The 14,259-nt window shown below is 33.2% G+C and overlaps 1 protein-coding gene across 2 annotated transcripts; it reads right to left on the bottom strand.

The window, feature by feature from the left end:
• Positions 1–2,731: 2,731 nt before the first annotated feature.
• Positions 2,732–6,835, bottom strand: LOC110825054 (large ribosomal subunit protein eL36y-like). Of its 2 annotated transcripts, none has more exons than XM_088215773.1 (4): positions 6,680–6,835; positions 3,550–3,654; positions 3,110–3,309; positions 2,732–2,962 (listed from the first exon to the last, which is right to left on the bottom strand). In XM_088215773.1, the coding sequence occupies exons 2-4, from the start codon at positions 3,649–3,651 to the stop codon at positions 2,932–2,934; spliced, it is 333 nt and encodes a 110-aa protein (XP_088071899.1). In that variant the 5' UTR covers positions 3,652–3,654; positions 6,680–6,835; the 3' UTR covers positions 2,732–2,931. The 2 variants fall into 2 exon arrangements, with proteins under 2 accessions (XP_088071899.1, XP_088071900.1); XM_088215774.1 differs by having other exon boundaries at positions 3,550–3,657; positions 6,680–6,826.
• Positions 6,836–14,259: the final 7,424 nt, after the last annotated feature.

The following is a 14,259-nucleotide window of genomic DNA, read 5'->3' as shown; positions in this document are numbered from 1 at the left end:
TGAATTCGGCCAAAAACAGCCAACCCGATGCGGATCGGCACCACCCGTGGCGGTGCCGTCGCCAGAGCATAGCAGAGCCGCCATACCGTAATTCTGAAATTGGCCGAGTAAGCACTATATCTGATTTTTAGGTTATTTGGGACATATGTAGGTACTCTAAGTGCATTTCAGTTCCCAAGAAAAAATTCAAGGAACCTAGGGACCATCCGTAGGCGCAGTGATAATCTAGTTTTCGGCGTCGAATCAAGTAAGGACCCTTCACCCTATTTCTTATCATGGAATTAAAGTTCGAATAAATGATAATACTGTATTTTGTGTAAATTAATAAATATGCATAATTAATTAAGGTTGCTAATGGAGCCCGAAATTGGACATTATTCTCTGTCGATTCCTGCTTGATTTATTTTACAGTCTAAATACATTATGGTATCTGCTCTATCTATTCTATGGTTTTAAATGCATGTGTTACTGTCTCACTTGACCACTGTGTGATTTTGAAATTTAAGATATGATTGTTTTACCGGGTACATGTTTATTGTTTATGTGATTATGTTCAACTTGGTAACGAAGACTAAGGGAAACAGATAAAGTGATAGCCTCACTAGATATCCTGAGAGATGGTGGACGGACCAGGTTCATAGGGAACCCTACCGTGAACGTCGTCTCATACCGAATGGGGTATGGAGACTTGGTCATTTGGCACTTATACCGGACGGGGTATGGGAACGACCTTATAATTAAGACTGTTAAGAAGAAGGGTTCACATGTAGCGGGGACACCCCTATGGATCCCCATGGATATTAGTGGAGTGGTGAAAATGAGAAACGGTGATAATCAGTTATTGTTAATGAATACGGATTTATGATATGTTTTATGCTATTGATTATGCATGAAATTGTGATCTGTATAATGTTATTGTCTTTATAGATTGTTTTCACAGGTTCTCCAAAGGTAAGAAAAAAGGGTAAGTGGTTGTATTTTAAATAAATGTATTGGTTTAAAATTTGTGCTCTATTGGTTATTTTTGGTTTTCTACCAACTTTCGCTTATGTGACGGTGATATAGTGTGATATCCTTACTTGGTTAGTGTAACTCATTCCTTATTTGACCATTTCAGATTATGAGAACCTAGTTCCCGAGCCCGATCCACAAGAAGACGGCTAGTAGATGTTAGATGGTATATAATTTTCTTTATTTTTCTCATTTCTCGTACTTTTTTTAGAAAACTTATTCCGTAATATTATTTAGTACTTTTAAGTTGTTGTGTAATGGATGTTAATTTTAATTTTTTATTTCGCTTTCGCATTCAAATTATTATATGTATTTCCTTTTGAATTTCCAGGGCCGTTACATAAATAATAGAAAATTATTTTATTTAATTTACGCAAATGGTAAGAATAACTAGTAGGGAAGAGAAAATGACATGTACAATTTTTAAAAAATAATTTTGTTTCAATTTCTTCTTTTGATAGAAGTTTTATAATTTTAGGTCTTTTGATGTTATATCTAATATTTAGAGTTTGCTTCAATTTGATATCACTCTCGTGGCCCCCACCGAAATAGCATTTTAACTCTAAATGTTTAGTCAACTGCTATGCCTCAACTTATTTTGGAGAGAATCAACTAACTTTGAGTTCGAGTAACATTTCACTCATAACCACAAATTATCTACAAACTTTTCAACATCAGTCGGTTTGGATCTTGTCATTCAAAAATAAGATTCTTTTTAATTTTTTAATTTTTTTTTTAAAACCATTCATATTTAAAACAATTTTCCAAGGTCATGGATCACATTATAACAAAACTAATTATTGTGATTAAATTGAAACATGGTTCCTAGTTTAGAAACTAAATTAATAATTTGTTACTATATGATTAAAAAAATATAAATCACAATTATTTTTTTCATCAAATTAGTTTATTTCCCAACAAAAACTTATTTGTTTGTCTTCATCTTCACAATACTGTTTTTTATGGTATATATATTAACAAGGTACTAAAATGAGAGTACCACCAGTTTACAAAATATTTACAAACATATTTAGTGTTATAATGAATTAACTTCACAATTCTTAACAACTACACCTAATCGTGAGATAATATCGTAAATAGGATCATTCAAAAATAAAATTACTAAATTATCTTCACTGTTAAACTACATTTATTCTTTTTTCACTTTCCATTCTACTTACTAATGTGAAATACTATTCTGAAGGAACAATTTTTTGAAGACACTTAAAGTAAAATAACTTTAAAAGCTTAACTTCTCTTATTGAATTCTCTCTAATTTTGTATTATTGTTTCTAAAAAATTTCTTCTATATTCTCTTTGACTTTGCCTTAATTTTTTTTTGAAATTATTTTATATACTTCTTATAATTACAGTGCATGATAACACATACTAACGGATCAAAAACTACAAATTATTACTAGCAGAAATCATTTTATACTTTGCTTACTCCCCCCGACTCATATTTTTGAAACATACCAGTTTTCTATCATTATCATACAAACAAATTCTATCATTATCATATTGAACGATTTCTCCTTATAATTTTACCATTATCATGTCAAGCATCCCTATCATTCCTCCTAATAAGTTTTCATCAGAATCAGAAAAATCTAAATAGATCATATCAAAATACAAAATACAGGGACAATAATAAAATCAGCAGTGCTCAAATAGTGATGGATTCTTCATTTAAATTAAAGATTTCAAAAAATAAAATCACTTTCCAAATAGCAATAGATTCTTCATTTAAGTTCAAAGATTTTATAAGTTGTTTTAATTCTCTATGAAATGGAAAACAACAAATCCCCACACATAAAGTTTCTTCTCTAAATATGATAATGTAGCACCTACAAAATGTGATTACCAAAGTAAAACCCTTGCTTCTAGGTGTGAGACCAAAACAAACTAGCAAAACATGCTTCACTTCTTCTTCTCTCCACCTCCTGCAGCCCTGAGAGGAACATCACCATAAGAGAATGGTCATAGAAAAAATTAATACAACTGCATTTCTTCCCTCACTGTCCATCAAAGACAGTGAGAAACGCACAGGCCTGTCAATAACAGATGACATATTGGTATATATTATCCTGGAAATTACCTGCTCTTGCGGAGCACATTGGACATCTCCTCACGCTTCTTCTTTGCCCTCTTGTGAGTGCCAAGCTTTCTTTTGGCTACTTTCAATGCTCGCTTGTCCTTACCAACTTTCAGTAGCTCAGTGATTCTCTTCTCATATGGTGCAAAACCAGCAACTTCACGGATCAAACTCCTCACAAAGTGAACCCTTTTGCTGGTTTTCTGTGAATTATGATGAGAGGGCAACAGATGGAAAACAGGAGAGAGATCACATACATATCAGCAGTTAATCAGAAGCAAGCTAAGAACTTCAATATTCATAACTGCAACAAAGAAATTTCAACTGAGCCTGCTAAAAAAATCAACTGCAAAATATATAGCACAGCAAAATACAGCTACAAGAAACCAAACTCAAAAACATAAGTAGGTTATGGAAATTCTGCGGGCATAGAAAAAACTTACTCCTTTTCTAAGAGAGGGTCGAGGAGCCAATTCCTTCTTGGTTACAATGTGGCCTTTGTTTAATCCCACAAAGAGCCCGGTATTTGGCTGTTTTGAAGCCATTATCTGCTTCAATCAGACGAAATAAGTATAAGATGATTTGCAAAAGAAGCTTAAAACTGAAACCAACTACAATAAATAGAAAGTAATTTCAAAGTTCGTATATTGATAAACTGACAAAGTTTGGTAGTGTATAACTTTATTTTAGTCTACATAAAGCACACGATTTAATGCTAAAACAATAAAATGGATGGCTAATTAAAAAGGAACTCCACTATCAGGCAGTTAGAGACCAATCACCTAGAATGCCACCAATTAATGATTAATCCACCTTAAATATCAAACCAATATGCTAATTTTTTTTGAGATAAAAAAGTATAAGCAATATATTAATGCAATAGCACCAAGGGGATACAATCTATGTACAAAAGATATTTACAACTCATCAGCTTGTCAATGGCATATATAAATGCCATTCACTATCACTCTTTTACAAAAGATATGCACAAAAAGATATGTACAAAAAGGTCTCAGCCGCTCTTTTACATAATTAACAAGCATTCACTATCACTCTTCCCCTACTCATCAGCTTGTCAATGGTCAAAGCAATATGCTAATGTTTTGCAAATAAATATCAAGAAGTAGATAAATGAAAATTTGATTCAGGGGAAAAAAACTTCTCTTTTCTTCCTCTTAAATCCCCTCTCTAATTATCCTAAAAAAAATTTCTCTAAAACAGCATAACTGTTAGAAAAATCTAATGTACCAACCCGCATTTTACACCACATTATGTCAATGTATTCATTCATCTACTAGTGTCAACGGATACATCCCAATATTAACAAGAGTTTTCCCACTGTAACAGGTACTAATTACATTACAGGTATATTAACACAATATAGACCTACTATTTTACTCATCAACAATTCCTACAAAAAGTGCTCATAACTACTATGCCTCTCAACTCAACTACAAACAGTTTTCATCCAATACAGCAAGTAAACTCATCTGATTAAGCTGACACTTCGGCAAAACAGAAAAATAAATCTATCCAGTGAATCCTCCACCAGTTCCACATGTAAATTCTGCATGCATTTCGGCTCATGGTCAGACTCCGGGAGCTCATGAATTAGTTCCTGCTTAATTATTTCTGAAATATGGTAAAGGGTTGAGCTATACAGCCCAGTAAAATCAATTCAAACTAAAACCAACAGAATAGAATAAATGTAAATAAACTCCCCATTTTCCTCAAGAACAACTCCCAAACTCGTTTCCTCCCCAGGCCCATGTTATTTTCTGTCCAATACTTACCCATTCCTCAAGCCACTTCTCCTATTTTCAAGACAATTTTCCTGACAGCACCACCTAGTTTCCACTCAATTCATTCATTCCTTTGGTTGGGATTTTCCTCTACCCGACCTCCCTTTTCTTACTCGTTCTTGACTTGAACATCTCCCTGCCTGCAAAATATTCTCATCACTCTCGGCTTCCTCTATCATTCCGCAACCACCTCCTCTAAAACCAATTTTGCAACCTCTCTTATTCCTCTTCTCCCATCTCTCCATGTTCATCTTTTCCTCACTGTTTCACTGATCACTGTCACTCCTGCATTATCCCGAAATGACCCAGCAAGTCTGCCCTCTCTCTGTCTCTGTCTCACCATTTTTCTTTCCTTACTTTTTCACTCCTCAACAAACACTAACTCTTCTGCACTAACCGAAACAGCTCAGCAGGCCCGCTCTATCCCCCTGCCACCCCCAAAGGACTGCTCTTTCTCACTGCCTCAATTTTTTTTCTGCTCAGTCTCTTCTTTCCTTTACACACACCCTACAACCTGCAGACTCGTCAGGTCTGCTCTCTCCATATTTTTCCCTCACTCAGTTTCTCCCTTCACCTGCACATCTGCTCCAATTCTTTCAATTAGCCCGAGTCCCTTTTTCCCTGTCATATTAATAATTCTCTCACAGGCAATCCCAAATTTATGCTACTTACTAGGCTCAACATCCACCCAAATTTCGGTAAATTAATTCATCACGCAATTATTCACTCAACACTTACACTCAACAACCCAATTACAGGCCACGCAGATTCTGCATTTTACGTTTTCAAGAAGTTGTCACGCAACACACACACACCTCACGACCCAACAACAGGCCACACACACAGCTCCTAACAGAGCTCATAATCCTGCAGGTAAATGTAAACAGGTTAATATAAACAATGCATATGCATACACACCACATTTCATCCGAAGCCTCATTACCCGGTTCCACTGTACAAACGTACACATCCATAACAGATCACAGTTATAAAAGTTAACAGCAAGGTTTAAAGCACTCACATGCAACCATTTCCAATATCCATCACGCACACACATTCAAGCAAACACATTTACAACGCAATTACTCAGCGCACTACTTCTGCAAGTCACTGCAGAACTTGTACCGGAATTCGATTTCCGCGGCCGCAGGGTTGGCCATATTCAACAACGCACACATCACCACAGTACAACAGATCATAACACATATATTTGCCGAATATTGTTTTCAATTATGCTGTTTTATCACTCTCTTATTTTCATTTCCCCTCTGGTTCACCTTAACATCTTTCTTCTGTTCTCTTATATCTATTATTGTTCAACACTGTCATTGACCATATTTCTCTTCTTTTCCCTTCTTTGTAAGCCTTTAATCTCCTTGATTATTTATTTATTCCTATAAGTGTATTTAATCTCATCTTGCTCCCTTGTAAGCTCTCCTAGTTGGTTCCCCCGATCTGCATACCTCAAGTCTGACTAAATCTCAAAGTTAATTCAAACCAGAATTCATGACTGACCCTCCTAATTTTACCCCAAGCGGCACCATTCCTACAACAAAACCTTTTCACTGCTCCACCAGGTCGACAACTCCTACACTCCACCATTTTCCCTAATTTTTTCTGCTATGTTATTACCTTGGAAACATTCTACACCATCACCTTAAAAACATACATAGTGCATTTAAGAAACACGCAAGGAATCCAATTTGTACGATCTAGGAAATTTATTAACATCCGTTTGCTGATTCGGGTTTCAAGAGTGAATTGGTCTTACTTCTTCGCCCCCTGTTTGGCTTGAAAATCGCTGCTACCTCTTCCTTCTCCGGTCACCTGCAAGCAGCTCGAGCTCTTCTTTCTCTCCTGCCCGTGCTCTCTCTCTCTTAGGGCTCCTTCGTCTCTTTTTTTGTTATTGTTTTTGTAAAATGATTCCTTATGTACCAAACCCAATTAAATCGTGGCCGTCCAGGGAGTGAAGCTAGATCTAGACCGTTAGAGAATCCTCTTTTGTTCCTAACCATGCGATCTGCCACGAGGTCCATGCGTGGCAAGATCAAGCCCATTCATTTGCCAACTGACTGAATATGCATTCCCTGCCATGTGTCTTCTTCGGGTTGGTTTCTCAGGACACCTCAGCTGCTGAGGTGTTGGAAGTTTTGAAATTCCTGCTTCTATCCCAAATTTGAGTGTTCGTTTTCGTTTTGATCCTTTTTGCGAATTACAGCTTTCCTAATTTCCTAAATTGTTCTCACTTTAACCTTTATAAATAATTTTTTATTAAATTTCTATAATTTCAGAAGTATTTTATTAATTACAATTCTTGGTCGTTACATCTAACGTTTGGCTTCCTCTCAATTTCTGTTCTTTCTCGTCAATCGCCATCTGTCAACAGTTCTTTTTTCCCTTCATCAATGCAACTTCTTCCTCATCACCAGTAAACGAAATTTCCCTTCATTCATAATGAAAGCCGTCCTTGTTTTTCATTTCCTTCCATCTCCAAATTTATATAGATATATAAACATATATATAGATATAGATATATATATATATATCTATCCAGTCTCTCTGCTTTTGACACCTAACCCCTCGTTTTCAACATCCTCCCTTTGTTTTCATAAACCTTTTAATAAAAAAAATCTCATTTTGTTCGTTAATACTATTCATAATCTACTGATACTACCCAAGCTGTTTACAAAAAAAAAAAAGAATGAAAGGTATTTAGAATCTACCCCTTTCATTTCGAACAAAATGCAAGTTACATAAAAAAAAAATCAAAACAATAGCAATTAGATTTTTAATTTTACAACATTCCATTTTGAGTGGTCGCAATTAAGTAGCGTATAGAGAAGGAGGTTGAAGCGGTGAAGAAATATACAGAAAATTGCCAAGCTATTCTTGGTTCTGCTACTGAGGATCGTGACATGAAAGAAGACAACGGAAGCTCTGAAAACAATAAGGGTGAGAAGGACAACGAACGAATTTTGTCATTTCGAAAAAGAATTAGAAGCAGTGTTTGGCATCTTAATAAGTTTCTATGGTTATCAACTTTTGAAAAATGAATTCTCCTTTTCATGGGATGAGATATTGAATAATTATGTGTGTTTGAAATCTTATATATATTAGTTAGTACTTGATTCTGTTTGTTATTTGAAGTTTCAATTTAATAACTTTGTCTTTATTTTTATCAAGTAATTATTGTGTTTAATTAATTTTTTATTTTTTCGTAAAGAAAAAGTTTGTTAGAAATCTAATAGTATTCTCATGCATATGATTTCAAAAATATAATAGTATCTTTAATACCGTTGTATAAATTAAGCCATCAAGATTGTCACCGATAAGTTATGGATTCTTGAAAGATCATCTTGGCCTTTTTCTTTTTTTTTTTTCCTTTTTTTATCTATAATATGAAAAAAAATGGAGAAAAAAAGCTCAAACAAAATGAAGTTGGTGGTAGATTAGGAAGGTATAAGCAGTGTTACAAAGATGGAGAAGCAACTCAATGTAAAGTTGAACTAAAATATTTTAACTTCTACTAAATTTAATTAGATTTAGAATATATTTTATAAAAAATTATTTTTTGAATTTAATTTTATTATTTTAAGTAAGATCTTTATTTTGTTTTAATTTAAATAAATATAAACCTGTAACGGGCTGGAACTTAAAAGGAAATAAAATCATAAATTGAATGCAGAAAGAGAATAATAGAGTTAGAGTTTATATTCCTTACACAATAATTTAAAATAACCAATAGGGTTATAAGAATATCAATTCTAAAAGAACAAATAAAAATCAACGAAATAAACGAAAAGTAAATAATTGAGCATCCTAGGACGACTTTAACTAACTTTTGAAAGAGTTCGCGTGGTGAACTATTTACAACTCTTTTATTGATTGGGATCTGAATCTTACCCCTCTTGATCTGAAATAGTTCATGAAATGGTGAGATACACTAACCCAGTAAGAATATCACACTACTCACCGATACAGAAACTAAAGGTTGGTAAAAATCATAAAAATAACTAATGGAGCTCTTAATTTAAGTAAATTTATTTATCATAAAGAAAATCATTTATCATATATATTTACCATTGTTAGATTTTTAAAATCAACCTATAGAGATAATAATTTAAATAACATTCCAACATCATATTTAAGTGAGTAAAATAATAACTTCCCTTTTTACCCTTTTTATTTGCCTAGTGGTATCCCTGGGGGCCCATAGGAATATCCCACTACGTATAAACTCATATCTAACATTGTTAACAAACCGGCCATCCCTATACCCCATCCTGTATGAGTGCTAAAAATATAATCTTTCAATACCCTATTTAGTATGAGAGTAGATTAGGTCGTCCACATACCCCATCCGATATGAGTGCCAAAAATACAATTTTTTGATATCCCGTTCGGTATGAAACAACGTTCACGGTAAGGTTTCTTATGTACCTGGTCTATCCACCATCTCTCAGGATATCCAGTAAGGCTACTATTTATTAATTCACATAACCAAACAATTTTTCATTTGCATATTAATTACCAATTTCACAAATCAACCGTAAATCATGCAAGACAAGCAATATATATATATATATAAAAAACACAATTGAATCATTTAACCATCCCAGTATATCATCATATATTTAAAACTGTAAATTCAACAATCAATTAAACAGGACAACAAATAAATGATTAACTGGTTTCTGCCTCCATTTGTAACTTGTAATTATTCTCAAAGTTTTCTAAATTATACAAAATACCATATTATCAATTATTAAATTTCAATTTCATAACTGAGAATAAGGTAAGAGATTCTTATCCGAATCGGTGTGCAAAATACTAAACTTTCTACTGCGCCTACTGGCAGTCTCCAAGTTTCCTAAATTTTTTCTGCGAAAATTAAAACACGTTTCATGTACCTAAAAATACCGAAAAACCTAAAATCAGTTTTAAAATATTTTTTGGCCAATTTCAGAATTCCGGTACAGCGGCATCGCCGCCCGCAGCAGTGGTTTGCCTTAGCCTTGCCGTTTCGGCCAGTTTTGGTCGGTTTCGGCCAATTTTATACCAATCATTGCTAAAAAACATATTAAAAGAATTCGGTTGGCCGAAAAAGTTAAAAAATAAAAACTTACCAATGGCGAGATTTTTTGATACGACAGCTCTGCCGACTCACTTTCATGGCTGGATTTTTTCTTCGGTCAACCTATAGAAAATAGAACGGTGAACACAATGGTGAAAAAATCGCACGAAACATAAAATAGAAAAAGGCTCATCGAAGGCAGTTTTGGGTTTTGCCTGCAGCGGCCTGTTGGGCGGAAACCTCATCCGTCGTTCCTTTAGCTTCGATTTGGCCATGGGGGTGCTCAGAATTAAATTCCAAACATATAGGAGAATTTTTACCTTTTTTGGCTGTCAGAGGTGGATCTGGCGCGGCGGCGAGCGTGGTTGGCTCCCTTCTCCAGCAACTGGTTCTTCTTCTCTGGTGGGAGGCTGGCGGCTAGGGTTTGGATTCAGTGTGATGCGAGATATTTATACCCGTCTCACTTAAATCTGGATCGTTCATCGTGTTTGATCTCAACCGTCTGATCGCGTTTAAAGAAAAAATGAATATGAACTGTTCATCGCTTATTTCATCTCGACCGTTTGAATAAGGAACGAATCTGGACCGTTCATCGTATTTAATTGTGACCGTCCAATCGCGGCTGAGGAGGGAACAAATCCGAATCGTCCATGCGCGCGGGTACACTTCCGGGCTGTACGATCGCAGGCACACGGATTGTCAGCGTGGCCTCCCACATTGCACCGAGTCAACGTGCCTTGCCACGTAACACGCTCCGGTTCGTCTGGGCTGCTAACTGGGCAGTCCTATGTGACACAATTTTCTTTAATTGTATTTTTACTCTCAGTTTCTGATTTTTCTTTCAAAAATACATTCCGAACCCAAATTTTCACCCATTTTTCCTAAAATTATTTTAAATTTCATTATTAACGTATTTTATTCCCTAATTTCACATTAAATAAAAATTTATTAATTTCAAAATTATATTTTTATACAATTTTTTTAATTTTTAAAATTAATCCCGGGTCAAATTCCGGACCCGTATATTACAAAATCTATAAAAAAAATCAACATAAAATTATTTATGAGTATAGTCTACATGAAATTCTAGAAGAATTTTGTTGGCAGTATTATCCCACATAAATCTAGCACTACATATTTTCACACTTTATATTTAATACATTTCCAATTATAGAGGATATTAAATCTTTGTAAATGGAAGTTCTTAAATCTTAATTAGGCAAAATAAAATTTACATCGATTACTTGACATTTATACAAAAAAATAGAATAAGCGTCTGATTAAATAGAAAATAAATATGGTAGAATATATTTAGGAGGGAAAATCATATATATTGAGAAAGTCTAATGAAAAATGGACGACTGAGATTTCATTTACTGGAATTATATCGGTCATTGGATACAGTGAAAGATTGAATTTTTATTAGAAAAACCAGTAAATTTCTTTTCATTTATGTCAAATTCTTACTTATTTTCCAATAAGAATTTATTAGATACTTGGCAGGCTAATATAAATAGAGGGATGTGCTAGGTTAATTTACAAGAGAAAAACATCCAAATTCATTTCTAGGTTAGAGTTTAATTTCCTTTCTTTCTTCTTATTTTGTTTCCTCCTACCTTTTTTCTTGCTTACTTTTCTTTCTTAATGTAATCATATCTAATACCAGCATATATAGTGAAAGGCTTCACACGTACATCTATCTAACTAGTTAGAATTTCATTCAGCTAATTTATTTTTTTCTCTTAATTTGCTTGCGATATTTCTGATATTCAATTATTTTATTATTTAATTGTTTATTTGATAGAATTAATATGAATCTTACATATAATTTCCTTTGCACCTACACGTCTTTAACTTCTTAGTTCTCACTTTTGTTTGTTTCGTTATTTATTTTGGCTCTGTTGAATCTTTAACTTTATTTACAAATTTCATTTATTCCAATCAAGAACAATGTTGGGTCTCTTTTATTTAATCAATTAGTTCTAATAAATTGTTATTTAATTTAATTTTATTCAGTCAAATAGATTGATCAATGTCTTTCTTTTTCTTGTGAGCCTGGGTGTAGCTAGGTGAGTGTCAACCATGGACAAGGGCAAGAAAGTGGTGCAAGCTGAGTCTGCCCAAAACGGCGTTAATGGCCTCGAAGACTCACTGCAAAGGGCACCACAGCCTCAACCTTAGCCTCTCCCTGAGCCTCAGCCTCAGCCTCGATGTCAGTCTCAAGTGTTTGGAAATCTTTGATCGATACGTTTTTTTTTTTATTTCATCCAAACTATTTACTGAGCCAACACAGGTATAATAGACACATTTTTCTAATTATATGTACGTTCATATATATACATATTTGTATATGCGACACATACATTAAATTAAATAATCTAATTTAATATTCGCATTGTCTTATAGATGTGGATAATCTGAATTTATGTTTGAGGTTTGATTCATAACTAATAATAACTGTGTAAAACATAATATGACGGAATTTACACAGGAGGAATTGAATGAGATTTGTTTTCTTCAACATCACCTCATGGAATTGCTGTTTGATTCAACTGATTTAGAAAAGAAATTGTACACCGTGATGGCAGGTGATTATTTACCTCAGTTAATCACTATGCTTTTTTTTATCATTATATATATACATGTATATTTTTAATAATTCATCAATAACTAATAAAATCATCCATGACTTTTTAAATTGCTTACTTGCATAACAAGCAGTTAGAAACTGAGAAGCTGAATGCTGAAAATAAGAAAATGAAAGAATTTATTGCGGATATGGAGGCACTTACAACGAGCACCCAACAAGGTATACACACAAACATGTATATATATATATATATTTATATATAAAATCCTCAAACTTTTTATCAAGAAATTAATTTCAATTGATATTGTTTCTATGTGAGAGTGTAACTATTTTACAATACTTTATTTTGAGCGGTAGCAGTTAAGGAACATATAAAGAAGAAGATGGTAGCACTGAGGAAATTTATGAAAAATTGTCAATCTATTCTTGGTGTTGCTGCGGAGAATCGTGTCATGGAAGAAGACCATGGAAGCTTTGAAAACAAGAAGGGTGAAAAGCACAACAAATAAATTTTGTCGTCTCGAAAAAGAATTTCAAGCCATGTTCGACATCTTAATAAGTTTTTATGGTCATGTAACTTTTGAATGATAAATTGGGTTACGATATTAAATAATTATGTGTGTTTAAAAGCTTACATATATATATATATATATATTAGTCAATACTCAGTTAATTTATATATATATGCAATACATTCAACTCTTTTTATAATACTTGTTTATTATTTGGAGTTCCAATCTAATGATTTTGTCCCTACTTTTGAAAATGGTTATTATGTTTAATAATTTTTTTCTTTTTATAAAGATTCAGAAAATAAATATTAAAAAAATTGTGAAAAATCTAACAGTTCTCTCGTATGGAAGATTTCATAAATCTAATAACATTTTCAACATAAATGGCATAAATTAAGCCATTAACAAGATGTGAATTCCTAAAAGATTAAAATGATTTAGTGAATTCGATGGACCAACTAATTAGTGCACATGTTGCCTGTTTTATAGATAATTCCCCTTCAAAAACTCTCAAATGTTTTGCTCCTCATCTGTGGTAAGAACTTCATCATTGATCCTACTCAGAATCTAATGCATAAGATGGAGAGAATCAATCTCAAGATCCCAGTATCCCACTTGATTTGAAACCTAACCAAAGGGTAATCAAGTTTGACACACACAATGTTACATTGGTAATATTGCACATGAATCTAGATGTTCAGACCCCTAGAGTAGTATAACTTTTCTCAACTTTTTTTTAATTTATTTTTTAAATATTATTTAAGGATAAATTTTAATGAATATTCACCAATCTCTAAGGAATAGTATTGTAAAGTTGGTAGTGCGGCTTGAATAATCAGAATTGGAGGTAGAGGAAGAGCCTTTTAATATTTACAAAGAGAGATTATATTTCAATAAAGAAGAGTAAGTATTTATGAAATGAATAATTTACTAATGTACTAATCAATTAAGTTAATAAAAAAGATATAGAAGATTTTACGACCTAATTTTGTAATCGTGTGCTTTAGTTTTATGCATATAGTAATTCATAACATACTTCGTACATACGTGTGTGTGTGTGTGTGTGTTTGATCAATCGTCATTTTCTATATAAAAAGTTATGTTATCCTCATTTAATTTTTGTACACAAAAATAAATTATATGCTTTTCTTAATTGTATCAAAGAAATCGAATTC

The sequence above is a fragment of the Carica papaya genome, chromosome 3 (assembly GCF_054855325.1).
Source record: "Carica papaya isolate Zhongbai chromosome 3, ASM5485532v1, whole genome shotgun sequence".
Classification (NCBI taxonomy): Eukaryota; Viridiplantae; Streptophyta; class Magnoliopsida; order Brassicales; family Caricaceae; genus Carica; species Carica papaya.
Note: the sequence above shows the minus strand (reverse complement) of the source record. Positions and strands in the feature narration are given on the sequence as shown.

Coding starts and splice junctions, on each gene's coding strand:
- LOC110825054 (XM_088215773.1), bottom strand. CDS start 3,651: ATGGCTTCAAAACAGCCAAATACCGGGCTCTTTGTGGGATTAAACAAA. Junction 3,310..3,549: donor GACCCTCTCTTAGAAAAGGA/GTAAGTTTTTTC, acceptor CATAATTCACAG/AAAACCAGCAAAAGGGTTCA. Junction 2,963..3,109: donor AATGTGCTCCGCAAGAGCAG/GTAATTTCCAGG, acceptor TGTTCCTCTCAG/GGCTGCAGGAGGTGGAGAGA.